Source organism: Panthera leo, chromosome B2 (genome assembly GCF_018350215.1).
Source record: "Panthera leo isolate Ple1 chromosome B2, P.leo_Ple1_pat1.1, whole genome shotgun sequence".
NCBI lineage: Eukaryota > Metazoa > Chordata > Mammalia > Carnivora > Felidae > Panthera > Panthera leo.
The window spans coordinates 20,716,195-20,730,325 of NC_056683.1; the positions used below are offsets into that span (position 1 = coordinate 20,716,195).

At 48.0% G+C, this 14,131-nt stretch overlaps 1 protein-coding gene across 1 annotated transcript in view; it reads right to left on the reverse strand.

The window, feature by feature from the left end:
* BMP6 (bone morphogenetic protein 6) overlaps nt 1-12,771 on the reverse strand; it is a 159,197-nt gene extending 146,426 nt beyond the window's left edge. Inside the window, exon 1 of the mRNA XM_042937950.1 lies at nt 12,048-12,771. Within this exon, the coding sequence (XP_042793884.1) occupies nt 12,048-12,678 (631 nt within the window). The 5' untranslated portion in view covers nt 12,679-12,771. The remainder of the gene's footprint in view (nt 1-12,047) is intronic.
* Between the last annotated feature and the right edge of the window lie 1,360 nt (nt 12,772-14,131).

Sequence of the window (14,131 nt, forward strand, 5' to 3'; positions counted from 1 at the left end):
TGCACCACACGATTCTGATGCCGCGTTGTGCCTGGACCACACTCCGAATACACGGGGCACAAAAACAGAAGGGAACACACGAACAGGTACTCAGCGCTGGCAGACCTCCCCGCAGCTGACATCTGGCCCTCTGACTACACCAGCTGCGGGGCTCCCCATTACCGTGGCCCACTCAACCCCCAGGCCACCGCACCGCTGCGGCGGGTCACCCGAAAGCCTGGCACCTGCCTGTCATTGTGCCCTGTGGCCACAGATCCCCTGAATCCTGTGCCTGAGTGTGTGCTCCCTTGCCCCCACCCCCCGACCCCAGCCCTGTGGCTATCTCAGCCCCACATGGATGCCTAGCGCCACCTGCCAAACCTTCTGCATCTTTTGCTGCGTTTCAGGAAATGTCCCAAAACACAGCAGGTGTGGGCAGGACAGAAACAGAATGAAGAGGAAACAAGCAGTATTACGGAAGAAGAGAATTTTTCAAGGGGACTAGAGAGCAAGGAGAAAAAAAAGTGTCCAAGTGACAAAAGTCTTGTGGAGTCAAGGTGAAGACTTGGGACAGCAGCATGATGAGGACTCCCTGGTGGGGAGTCAGGGTGTGGTCAGGTAACTTCATGAAAATCTTCCATCACCTGACTGCTGCTATTAGGAACATTAACGCTGCTCTAAATAATTTTCTCTAAATTCTCCCCTTACTGTCTACTAATGTTCCGTGTAAAAGTCTCAGTTGTTGCCTTGTGGGAGATAATAGGATTGTACGTGACATCAGTCATTCTTCCAGGCAAAGGCCATAAAGAAATACAATACTTATGTTTTCTTGCAAAAAAAAAAAAAAATGCAGTTTCCACTTCAGCTTACAGAACATTTGGAGAAGGATGAGCATAGGGGGGAAAGTTGGGGGTAAATTGGAGTCTACTTTCATAAATTTCTTGGACTTGTGCCCTGCGTAAATTGCCAGAATGTAAAACAGAAACACAGGAAAGCATCTTTGTGATGTTTTCCAGAAGGATCAAATCTTTTAAACTTGAGTATTTAGAAACAAGATGTCAACAGGATCACTAACAACCCAAAAGTACCCCTACAGGCTTGATTTCAAAACTGGAAAAAGATATTCAACCTATTTTTATTATTATTTCTTAAAATAAATATGGGAGGTGAGATATAGGATAAAAGCCAATCACAGCTGCAAAGAGCAAGTTTGACCCCAGGAAGACTTGACCCCAAGGTTCTCCGATCCAAGATAACCACTTACAAACATCTTCAGCAAATTCCTTGAAGGGTGTTCAGAGCCTGTAAGATGCATGCATGAAGAGCAACGTCATCCGTGAAAAATGGGAATTTTCACTGAAGTTCCTGTGTGTGAGGACTATTTCATTCCCTGGCATAGGCAATTATTTAAAAGAACAGCTCAGTATATGCTCACCATCTTGATCGTGGTGATGGTTTCGTAGGTGCATGTGTATGACAAAGCTCATCAAATTGTACATTTTAAATATGCAGCTTATTCTACATTGATTATTCCTCAAGAAAGCTGTTTAAAAAAAAAATAAAGAATCAGAGAAATACAAACAGGGAACACTCCTAGCATGGAGCTCAGACAATATCTAATATGGAGTTTCTCTGTGTTTCACTGGATTAAGAAGTCCTAGCCATCAGAGTCCAACCAATACTTGCAAAATCCCCGCAAGTGTTTACAACAGAGGGAATTTAATGAAGAGAAATGGCGGCATAGATAGCAGGTGGCAGAGTCAAACAGGTGATGGTGAGTCAGCCTGCAGATTAGCAGCACGAAGCCACTTCCACCCCCAGGAAGGAGAGCGTCCAGGGCCCCCAGCGGGAGGCAGAACAATAAGGCAGCCCATCCAGAAAGAGCTGGAGTCACAGAAGAGCAAGGAACAACTAGAAAAGCAGCTGCCTGCGGTCCCACACCCTATCCACAGAAGACCAGGGAAAGGGTCAGGAGTGGATCTGGGGGCACAGACGCCCGGGGCAGACACAAAAAGTGGTTACAGAGCAAAAGTCAATTCAAAGAAAACGCTCTTCTTCAAGCAAATCAATCAGCAGACATCACTGCTGGGCATGTCCGAGCTTCAACCTGCTGATGGATTTGTAAATCTCAGGACTAGGATATAAATGATATTCTCCATGATATTCTGCAGAACATCCTGGAGACGTAGTGTTCCCTGAAACACTATTTGGAAAATGCTGACCTAGCCAGTGCTGTCATGTTGTACAAATAAGATAGATTACAAGGCAAGAGACCAATAAATTTGGGTAAGTGACTTCAACAAGGTATTATAAAAAGGAATAGCACTAAAATTCAAGCTTCCTAACTCTTAGCCACACACTCTTTCCTCAATTCTGTATTGAAGTGCTCTAAGCACTTCCCAGCACCATCAAGAAAACCCGCAACATAACCATTCTAGAGGGCAAGGAGTCATTTTGGCGGTATAAAACCACCAGACTCCGTGGAGATACATACAATCTGCCATGTTAGGTCAGTGACAGCCAAGGGCACCAACACTGAGAAAAGAACAGATAGGAAACAGGAAATAAATGCAATGGAGTTGCTAAATTTACTAATGGGAAGAAAAGAAGGGAAAAGTGAAAGAGAAAGAGGGAAACCAACCTGCACCGGGGACCACCTACATGCCTGCAGCTATGTTAGTTTCCACATCGTATAATGATGACACAAATGTGCACACATAACGGTAGGTCAAACACCCTCAATTCAGCAGATGAAATAACCGAGGTGCCAGATTTGTGGCAGCAGTTTTCCAAGCTGAGGTTCAGGGATTCCACACTAAATGGACCCTATAAAAATGCAAAGACCTGTTCTGAGGCCCCCGGAAGAAATGCGGCTCTCCAAATATTTTTAGCTGCAGTACCTATGTCCTCCTCACTATTACCTACCCTGAGTCTTAGTCCTATACCCTATGGTATCATTTCACTTAGGGCTCGATCAAACTTGTATCCTACCAGAGGGGTAGTTAAACCACAGCACATCCTAACTCAGCGGTTATGGGCCAAAGCTAATTTTCTCAAGCCCGTGGATACAGCCATGGCCCCCAGATCATCCCTCTTTTTGAGAGGTTTCTTAAGGGAAGGGGGGGAGCAAGGGGATCTAGCTACAATTCAGTGAGAAAATACCCCACTAAAATGGAGAACTGTATGAGAAGTGGTGAGAATTCACAAAGTGCCTCACCTGTAGAATGCTCGTTAAAAAAAAAAACGCCCACAAGTTCCCAAAATATCTCAAATAAATCGCTTTTTATTCAATTGCACTCTTTTAGAGTTACCATGTTCCTTGCTTATACTGGTATTGCATTTTCTTATTTACCATTAATCTGTGTAGCTCTATCTCACAGAAAACAGTTCAAAGCAAATAAGCCTAATCTATAGACCACTTACAAAGACCTCTGGATTTATGGAGTCTCTATTAATTTAGTTTTAATCTGATCTAAACAGTCTCTCCTGAGGAAACCTTTAAAGGTCCCCTGACCCTGCCTCTAGGGCCAGTAAAGCATATTTTTGTGAGTTTCTCAATCCAAAATCACACTACGTTTTAATACGTTTTCAGAAAGGAAGGGAAAAAAAACTTCATTCCTCCCCTAACCATCCCCCAAATTTCAATAATTTACAAGCACAGAATTCCTATAATTCTTGTTCATTCTTTAGGCATGACTCCCCCAAATCCTGCAGAGTGTGGATCAAACAGGGCACAAGCCAGGGAGAAATTTAATCGCTCATATCTCTGCCTAAGGGATTGTCTAGGTACTATGGTGACAGACACCTCAATGAAAGTATGTGGAGGAAAAAAGATTTTTAAACTCCCAGACTTAAAAAAAAAAAAAAAAAAAAAAAAAAAGGTGGGGGAGGGATTTCTAATGGATTTGGGGTCAACACACAGAAGCACAAAATAAGGCCCATGGAGTCTATCAACATCACTTATTTCTACACCAATGTGGTAAAACCACAAAAACATTATTCAACAAAAGCATTTTATTTTTCTCCCCACAAGCTCTGCATATTTTGAATTTTCATATTCCCATTGATTTGTTTTTCTGGTTACATGTACAGCTTCTCCACAGAGGAGTTTTAGGGCAGTGAAACGACCCTGCGTAACACTGTAATGACAGATACTTGTCCTCATACATCAGTCCAAACCCAGGGAATGTACAACAGCAAGCATGAACCCTAATGTGAAAAATGAACTCTGGGTGCTGATGATCAAGGTCAGTTCATCAAGTATAACAAATGCACCACTCAGGTGTGGGATGTTGACAACAGCAGAAGTTACTCATTCAAAGGCGGGGAATATATGAGAAATCTCTAGATCTCCCACTAAATTATGCTACAGACCTCAAACGGCTCTACAAAAATAAAGTGTTTTTTTTTTAATGTACAACCTCTCTGTTAACATACTCTTACATGAGTGTTCAAATAAAATCTGGAAAAACCAAAGTCAAGTAAAACTTTTAGTCCTTAATTCTGTAGTTTACAAAGCTCTCTAATATTTAAATGTAATTCACAGATTTGAAAGAGGGGAGAGCAAATAACTGGTCTCAGAGACTTAAGCAAGGCCAATTATAAAAATCTCCCAACCTAATCAGCACATAAAATAGCTCACACCAATGATATGGTTGGTTCATGCTCTAATACGCACATCAGAATGTTTTGCCAGCCCATGTTCATGCACAGGAAACCAACAAGACTGTAAACACAGGAACAACAATCAACACACACAGATGTTAAAGGCTGGAAGTCACATTCTGGACAAGGTGAAAAGGGTAAGTGGCAGGAGAGTCATAATAAGGATCGAGGCGGATATCAAAGTTCAGCATGAGGAGGGCTCACGGCTTGGCTCTGCTTTGGAGACACTGTTTTCTGCCTGCAATAAAGCAACTACACACGCCCACCCCACGCCCCCACCCCCACCCCCACTGAGCTCTGTGATGATGAGAAAACAATCTGAACATAAAATCAGCAATACGGAGCCAGTACATTTCAGGCCTAGGACAATCCCAACCTATCCAGCAGGATCAGTAATCAAGGGCGTATGCCCATGAACCTGAAAGTCAGTAAGGCTCTCCTGCTCGGAACCAGAGCCTCATTCTGCAAAAATGCTTTGGAGGAGAGTCTTCTACCCGGTCATCTGGGACAGAGTTAGAGATAACAAGGCCGTGGGGACCAATCAAGGAATTACCTGATGTCATTTAGATATCATTTCTATTATGGACTCAATCATTTTCATAATGGACACGGGAAGGGCGGGAAGAGAATCAGTGCCTGCAGACATCAGTGGAACAATGCCACTCACAGCAACCTGGTTTTCAACTCACTTTCAGAGCAGAAAACAATTCTTTGGGGTCCGCGGTGCTTCAGCATGCCAAACAAGGTGATATTTATAGACCTGCGCTGCTTTTTCTTTTCTAAAAGCAGAGTTCTAGGAGACAATGCTACCCATGGAGAGAAAACCCACAAGTTTTCAGATCTGGGCTTCCCCACTTCTCGCCTAGCACAGTGCTCTGGCAAGCTTTTGTAATTTCTCCTTAATTATCCACTCCTGCCTGATAGAGGGCTCCATGACCCTGTTCCTCTGATGCATTAGGATCTCTCTGTGGTTGTCCCTCAGTCTTAAGATGTAACAACAGTGAAGAGGAATTGGTCCTGAATAAATCAAATTTAACTGCAAACATAAGTGAGTAGATGATATGCAAAAAAAAAACCCTTAAAGTTCTAAATTCTATGATCTACAAAACAAGTTTACCACTAATCCCAAACTCCCTATCAATTATAGTGAAAACCTTGCTTTAAAATGGGGTGTCTGTTGCCCAGGCACGTTTCCCCAGATAAAACAATGTTATGGAAGGGAGTTGTGCCCCCAGCCAGCTCCAGATTCTAATTTTATCCATAGCAGAATGAAACACTATACACTTAAGGTGGGGAAAAATGATGGAGAACAGTATTTTCCAAACACTAGTAACTGAACGAAAAATCCAATCAACTTCGGTGAACTACTGGAAAATCCAATGCTTCCAGTGGAAGATGAACAGGAACACCTCTGAGTTCTAAGAATTTCTGGCACTCTCAAAAACTTTAGAGGGTGATGGCCCTGGTTCTTTAGTGACTCTATTTTTCATCAAAATGAGAATGGTTAGGGGCACCTGGGTGGCTCAGTCGGTTGAGCATCCGACTTCGGCTCAGGTCCATGGGTTCGAGCCCCACGTCGGGCTCTGTACTGACAGCTCGGAGCCTGAAGCCTGCTTTGGATTCTGTGCCTCCCTCCCTCTCTGCCCCTCCCCCACTCATGCTGTCAAAAATAAACATTAAAAAAAAATTTAATGAGAATGGTTTTCCTTCTCCTTAATTCAATTGTCACCACTTTCCTATATTCCAGGGAAGACTGGAGCCATTTTCTGGCTTCCAAATTTCCAGAGGGCAAGAGTTAGAAGTGAGCACAGTCAGGGTGTTAGAGAGGCAGTAAGGGTGTTATATGAGGAGAGAATGCGCTTGAATAAAAGCAGCTGAGCTGTCATGATGAAAACAGACAAAGAAGAATGTGTCAGCTTTTTGTGAGAACACAAGAGAAGTCAGCAGCTGGGTCATACCAGCCCCTGGGTGACACCCTGCGGCCAGGGCAGCCATGTTGTTGGGCTCTTGGTTGGGTTGTGAAATGACCACAAGGGAGGGTGGGACCGAAAGGTTAATGTGTAACAGCTGTAAACTGCTCATCTCTTAGTTTCTCTACTGATTTCTACTACTTTTACTTAGGTATTCATGGAAGCTTCTAGTCAGGAACACAATCACCTGATTAAAATCTGTATTGCCTGCTTTCCTTCCCCTGCTGGAAGCACCGAGGGATTGGAAAGAAACTAAAATTCAAACAAGGGGGTGGGGGAGGGGAAGCAGGAGGAGGCTCAAAATAGAAAAATTAAGAGAAGGCTATAAAGGCTTTTTATTAGAATAAGCATTGTATGGATTCATTCATTTTTAAATACACGATGGGAAGCAAAGGACGGACTTGTGAAAAAAATTAGACAAAGCTGGTGAACGATCCAAGAAATGTTTACCCTCTTCATTTTCCCTAACTCAGCTCCTTCAACAGAGGAAGGGTGAGCCAAGGATGATAGCGCTGTCACCTCTGAGTCGGCTGTATACACCTCTGATACCCAGCATGCACCCATCCAACCCCCACATCCAAGTAAAATATTATTTTGAAATCCAACATTTAAAGTAGCTAAACTCTGGGGGCGCCTCGGTGGCTCAGTTGGTTGTGTCTGACTTCTGCTCGGGTCACGATCTCACGGTTCGTGGGTTCAAGCCCCGCGTTGGGCTCTGTGCTCATGGCTCAGAGCCTGGAGCCTGCTTCGGATTCTGTGTCTCCCTCTCTCTGCCCCTCCCCTGTTCACACTCTCTCTCTCTCTCAAAAGTAAACAAACATTAAAAATAAACAAAAATAAGAAAAAAAGTAGCTAAATTCTGAAGACAAGGTGTACATGTTGAATAAAGTGCTGAACTCAGTCCGTCTCCCCTCCCCCCACACAGATTTTTTTTTTTTTTTTTTTTTTTTTTTTTTTTTAATATCAGTAGGAATCCTTCCTCCATGCTAATCAGAGGTAAGCTCTTAAGTAGAGGAACTAAGCATGATTCAGCACATTTAAAAAGGATTTATACCCATTCTTAGAAGGACGACCAGAGGAAACACCATCTGAGGTCTAAACAATGATATCTGCTTGCCCTTTGATCTGAGTTTAAGAACACTTTGTACAACTTTTTTTTTTTTTTTTTGCTGAAATACCACTGAATTTCACATTTACTATTTGAAATCTGTTTAGAACATCGACTGCTTCTTTGAATCACACTCTTGCAAACAAATTCTCCAAATTATATTTGCTGTGAGTAGCTTGCAGGCAGGGATTTATTTTCTGCTAACAAAAATCTTAAGTACAGACAGCCTAAATGAAAAATAGTACCACTGATCCTATGTTTATGAGAAAGAGACAGTACAGTGTATCTGGTTACAAATACAAGTAGGGAGTATTCCATTTTTCTTCTAATTTATGTTTCCCAAGGGTAATTTTGTTCAGAAGATTGCCAGTATTTTTAGTACAATAAGTTTCTTGTTACTTGTACTAATACATACTGATTCCCTTTTCTGAGCATAATTTGGTTTTTTTTTTTTATTTCATTTTACTCTAGCATCTGGAGATCAACACCTCATTAATTCAAACTAAATGAAGTCTGAAATGCAGAGATCTACAGAAACCCTTCCACTACTCTCAAATGTGATGCACATTAGAAATATACACATGGGTAACTAATTAAAGAGATTATTAAAGTATTATGATATACATCGAATACCATCAACCTCAATGTCCTAAATGTCTTTACTTCAAATTCAAATGATTTTGACTTAATAAAAATCAGGTACACCATTTATAAATGATCAGACCTTCCAGATTAGTGAAATAAGAAGTTTAAATGAAGAATTTAAAAAATACCCCCTGTGAGAAGTGCAACCAAGGAAATAAACAGGGTGTTGTGACAGTAAAGAAGTGGGTGGGGGTGGGGAGGGCACTAATTTCTATAGAGGGGTTAGAGAACGCTTTTCTAAGAAGGCGAATTTTAAGACCTCAAGGATACTTCAGGATACTTCTCCAAGGTCACCAAATTGGCAGGCTTGCTTATTAGACTGCCAAGACATTTTTAGCATTAGAAAACAAGTAAAAAATGGCATCGGTGGCCCTGATTGAATGCAGGTTCATGAGTGCACTGGGCTAGTCCAGGCAGCCTCTACACCAGCCGGTTTGCACTAGGGAGGCTGGACACATCTCCAGCCTATTCACCCACAGAGAGTTTAAAACAAAGAAACAGTAGTGAGCTGGTCAAATGACCAGCATTTGGGATGTGCGGGGGCGGGGGGGGGGGGGGGGGGGTTAATTCTGTTGATTGATACTTCTGATAGCCACTTTGGCTGACAAGGTTCAGGTTGTTTCAAATGTATTTCATGAGTAAATTATTCCCAGGTCCCAGGGAAGAAAGATGTTTACCACCATGTAATACTTTCTCTTGTACTCTGTTTATAAACCTAACCTACCCCACTAGGTATCCAAGTACTTCAAAACATGTATCTTCTTGTAGGTTCTTTAACAAATGAGTCATGTAATGCAGCAGCGAACACGCCGTGGACATGGAAATCTGCAGAATTCTCCCAACATCCTGATTTAGAGAATCCACATTGCTAAGCAATTATAGTACTTTCTTCCAGTAAACTGTCCTTATGCTCAGAGCTATGATGATCAGATTTTTTTAACCACATTTTAGCCTCTCATTATGAAATTCTCTTTCTTACTGCTAAATGGATTTAGATAGAATTTCTGGACTGGCAGGTGGCATGGTTTGGGCATGGGCAGGGACTTGGATTCTACTTACCTGGAAAAGTTTTCCCCCTCTAACTGCCCATGTGGAGTCCAGGACCGGACCTACAGGCAGTTAGGACTTGTAGTCGGAAAGCCCAGGGCTATGATTGGAGGGGCTTGGGGCAAAGTTCCCTACCCAGGAATCTCTTCCAGTTCCAGATTAGCCTATCCCAGGCCTGAAATTACACTACTGTTGAATTCTCTTCGAATTTTTCAGTGGTATATTTTGGACCTCGAAATTTCCCTTATGTTAAGAGATACTATGTTAAGCCATCACCTTAACAGGATTAGTGGACAACCAGCTTCAAGCAGTGTGACTCAGAACCAATGTTAACCTATAGACTAGGAAAGGTCAGACAAGCAAGGAATGAGAATTCAGAGGTCCTTAAACACATTAAAAGTCACCGCCCTTTACAAACTTGGCCTCTGGCCAACTCTAACAATTTCAAATACCACCTAAGGCAGTGGTTCCCAAACAATGGATTCACCTGGGCAATCTCTGAAACGAGGGATACCTGGCTTCCACCCCACACATTGATTTAACTGATGGGGGGGTTCCACCTGAGCACCAGGATTTTTAACAGCCCCCAGGTGATTCTAATGTGCAGCAACAGTTGGGAGCCACTGACATAAGGAAGCATTGCTCTTCTCACTGGGATGATCTGATTTCCTTCAAACATTAGGATCTCATGTCTCAGTGCTTCTTGACCATGGTGGCACATCCGAAAAACCAAAGACTCTTCAAAAAAAAAGAAAAAAGAAAAAAAAAAAGATGCCAGAGCCCACTCTCACGGACTCTGATCTAACTGCTCTGGGGAGCAGCCCCTCAGCATCCCTTAGGTCTTTAAGTGTCCTCAGGTGATGTCAATGGCCAACCAAGGTTAGAACCATGGTCTAAGCCCAGGAACTGTTTCTGGAGACCCTAACATGATTCTCCGTGAAGGAGCCAGAAGTACCATTCTTTTTCCACTTTGTCCAAGTTGGGACTACCCCAAGAGGCAATAAAACATTTCCCCAAGGCTGTCAGGAAACTGAGGGGAGGGAGATGGCAAGAGGTGGAATTCACTGAGCCAGAAGAAGCGCTCAAGTTAGAAGACAGAAGAGCTCCAGCCTCTGAGCCGCCCCTCCCCCGCCAACTTTACTGACTGCAATGAGAAGCCTCAGAGTGCTTCCTGGAGATGGCTCAACCTTGGCTGTGGTCCCAATAAATGGTGAAAACTCTTGTCCAATCAGAATTCCTGGCACTGCAAATAGCAAGATTGGCAGGCCTTGAGCCTCCACTCCCTGTGAGATTCTGTTTCATGTATTTCCCAGGAGGATTTCTGCACCAGTTGGAGGCCAATCTGACCTCCCCCTTGGGCCCCCACTCCTTTCTTCCCCCAAAGCTCAGCAGAGTTGAGAGTCATCTCATAGACATACTTGTAAATAACTCGCCGAAATATTTCACATAGTTGTCACTCAATGATGTCAAATGTCCGTACATCTCTGACGCGGTCTGGACAAGTGTCCGGTAACCCACTTTGGGGCGTGGGCAGGGCCACGCGTCTCACACGGGAAAGGACGTCCGCGGAGACCCCACCCCTGGCGTGGCTACCGCACCCCCATTCCTCCCAGCCCAGACGGCGTCCCCTACATCCCTTCGCCTACGCGGAGTGAATTTATGAATGAAGAGTAGCATAGATCGGAGGCACTGATCCTGAAAAAAAAGTCTGCTTTACACCGTTCTCATTTACAGATGAGAAAACTCGGAGAAAAAAAGGCTATGTGACTCCGTCCGGGTTTGCCACAGAACATTTGTGGCGGAGCCCGATTTAGCCGCCCTTGAATTTCCATTCTGTTGCCTGGCAACCAGTTCAGACCAGCTCAGCGCCCAACCCCGGCCCCTAACCCGCACCCTTTCTCTGCCCGTGCGGCTTGGGCAGCAGTTATCAAAAGTTCAGCCTTTGGGGGGGCAGTGGTCAAAGGCATGTGAGCTAGGGCCCTGGACGGGATACCCCAGCTGGGCTGGGGGTCCGGTCCCAAACCCGCGCGAACCCCGTCTGGCGTGCCTTACGAGGTCCTTTTGACACCTTCCTCTGCAACTCTCCTCCTCCGCCAATTCCCTGGATACCACTTAGCACAATCATGTCAAGTTTCTAAAGTTCTAAATCGCTATCAGATTCCCTAAAAGTCCCGGTTGGGAAACTGGTACTCAGAGCTTTAAGGGTGCAAAAAACCAAAAAACAAACAAAAAATCAGGAGGGGAAGGAGTGTTGAAGAGCCTTCTCCTTCCCAGCTGGCTACGGCTCGGGCGGGACTTTTCTGCTAAAGTCGAGTGAACCTGGCCCCGGCCGGGCGTTCTTGGAAAAAGCGCGGAGTGTGCTCGGACGCCGCACTCCGGCAGCCTCACGCCCCGAACCCGCCCGCCGCCGCCCGCAGCCCCAGCGCGCAGCCCCGCCCGCGGCGCGGGGGAGCGCACGTGCAGCCCACCGCCGCGCAGGTGGAGGGAGCGCAGCCCGCCTGCCCTCGCGTCCCCGCTGCGCCAGCAGGGCCCCGCGTGCCAGGGGCTCCCCCCACCCTCTCGCCTCCCTCCCCGGGCCCGGGAGACCGTTAAGGGGAGGGAGTTCTCGTCGTTACGCTACCCTAGATCCTTACCCAGGTTCACAAAGCTCATGACCATGTCCGCGTCGTTGAGGAAGGCGCTGTCCTGCGCACTGGTCAGTGGGGACGTGCCGCCGCCGGGTCCCGAGGCCAGGAGGCTCTTGCCGTTGACCGGGTGCGCCGCGCCGGGGGGCGGCTGCCGGGGCTGAGACGAGCCGGCCCCTCCTCGGGGCCCGGGCTGCCGCCTCTCCTCGTCCGACGCCCAGTCCTCATCGTCGTCGGCTGCCAGGGCGTTGTACAGATCCAGCATGAAGAGGGGCGCAGACTTCAGCCGCCCGGGAGGGGGCTCCCCGCGAGGCTGCTCCTGCGGGAGCGCAGCGGGCTGCGGCTGCTGGAGGCCGTGCAGGGGCCGGGGCCGGTGCGGGAGCCCCAGCACGGAGAGGATCTCCTTCTGCATCTCGCGCTTCTCGTGCGTCTTGAGCCGCCGGTAGAGGAAGCCCGAGGAGGACTGCGGCGGCGGCGGCGGCTGCTCCGCGTGGCCCGGGCTCCCGCCGTCCCCCAGCAGCGCCCCCCCGCCGGCGGCAGCGGCGGCGGCGGGCAGGGGGGGCCGCAGCGGCGGGGGGCCGCAGCAGCTGCACAGCAGCCCCCACCACCAGCACAGCCACTGCGCCCTCCGCCCCAGCATCCCCGCCCGGCCGGGCTGGCCCCGCGGGCCCCGCGAGGCGTGGAGCGGCGGTGCGAGGCCGGAGCGCTGCCGCTGTGGCCCTTAGCGTGAGCAGCCCCCGCCACCTCTCGGCGGGCTCGCTTCCCCTTCCTGGCCCTCAGTCCTTATCTCTCATCGTCCTCTGGGGCGCCCCCAATTGCCCAGGCTGGAGGGGAGGCGAAGAGGACGATCACCCGGAGAACCACTTGGAGGGGAGCCCCACACTCCGGCTCAGGTCTCTGGAGGCGCAAGGTCCGGGCCAGGTGCGTCCGAGTCGGGACTGCGCTGCAGCCCGCGCCCTGGCCCCTGGGCGGGTCACGGCGCGGTCACTCTCGGGCCTCGCTGCCCCGCGCACGTGCGCTGTCCCGCGCCCTCCGGGGCGGCTGTGTGGGACCCGGGGCGACCGGGCGGCTCACCAGCTGGGGGGGATGCCCGGCATCATCCCCGCGCACGCCTCTCCTTGGCTGGCACAGCCGCGGTGAAGTTTACTCCGCCGTGGGGCCCAGGCCGTGGCGACAAGGCGTCCCGAGATGCCAGTCTTCTCCGCGAGGCTTAACTTCCTTCCCGCTCACAAACTCCGCGCCCTCCGCCCTCGGGCACTGTCGCTGCCCCCCTCAAAATCTCCGCGTGCCGCTCGACCCCCCAAGCAGAGGCGGCAAGGATCTTGCTTTCCGTTCTGAGCTCTCCGGCTGCCCCGCAAACACCGCCCGCAGAGGGAATGGGAGGGAACTGGACCCGTGCGCAGAGCAGCGACCGCGGCGTCGGCGCGAGAATTCGCAGACTCCCGCCTCTCGGAGCTGCGCTCCCCGCAGCGGCCAACGTGGGCTTTCTGGTGCGCGTCTCGCTCAGGTACCGCACTCCAGCCCCGGAGAGTCCCTGCCCTCTTGGGTAACAGACAGGTTGGCAGCCAATGAAGAGGCGCGTCTCGCCTGTATTTAAATAGGCCCGCCCCCTTCTTTCACCCTCCCTCTCCAGGGAGGCGTTGCCTCGGCCGCGCGTAGGTTTCAAGTACAGAGGATTCTTGGAGGCACCCAAAGTGGGCGCGAGGTAGCAAAGGCTGAGAGGTCATCTCTAGTGTGGACGATCTAATCAACACCCTAATTTAAGCCTGTCTGTTTTACAATCATATAAAAGGCCTGACCTGATGCTTTAACTAAATAAAAGCAAAAACAACTGTTAAATCAATGCCGCCTGTATTAACAGAGGAACAACAGGAATAGTTTCTCTTATTGCTGTAATATAGACATTCAGCAGACACATGACTTTCAAAGGCAGCTGCTGGAAGCTGGGACACACCTTCTGTTCACAAACGGGCCACGGGTCCACAGACAGGACCAAATGTAAGCCAGAGCAGGCATCCCGAGGGTTTGGGGCCATATACTGTGATTCATCGCTTCGTTTCGGCCTTGGCTTGGCTTCTTAAGACAGCACCTTA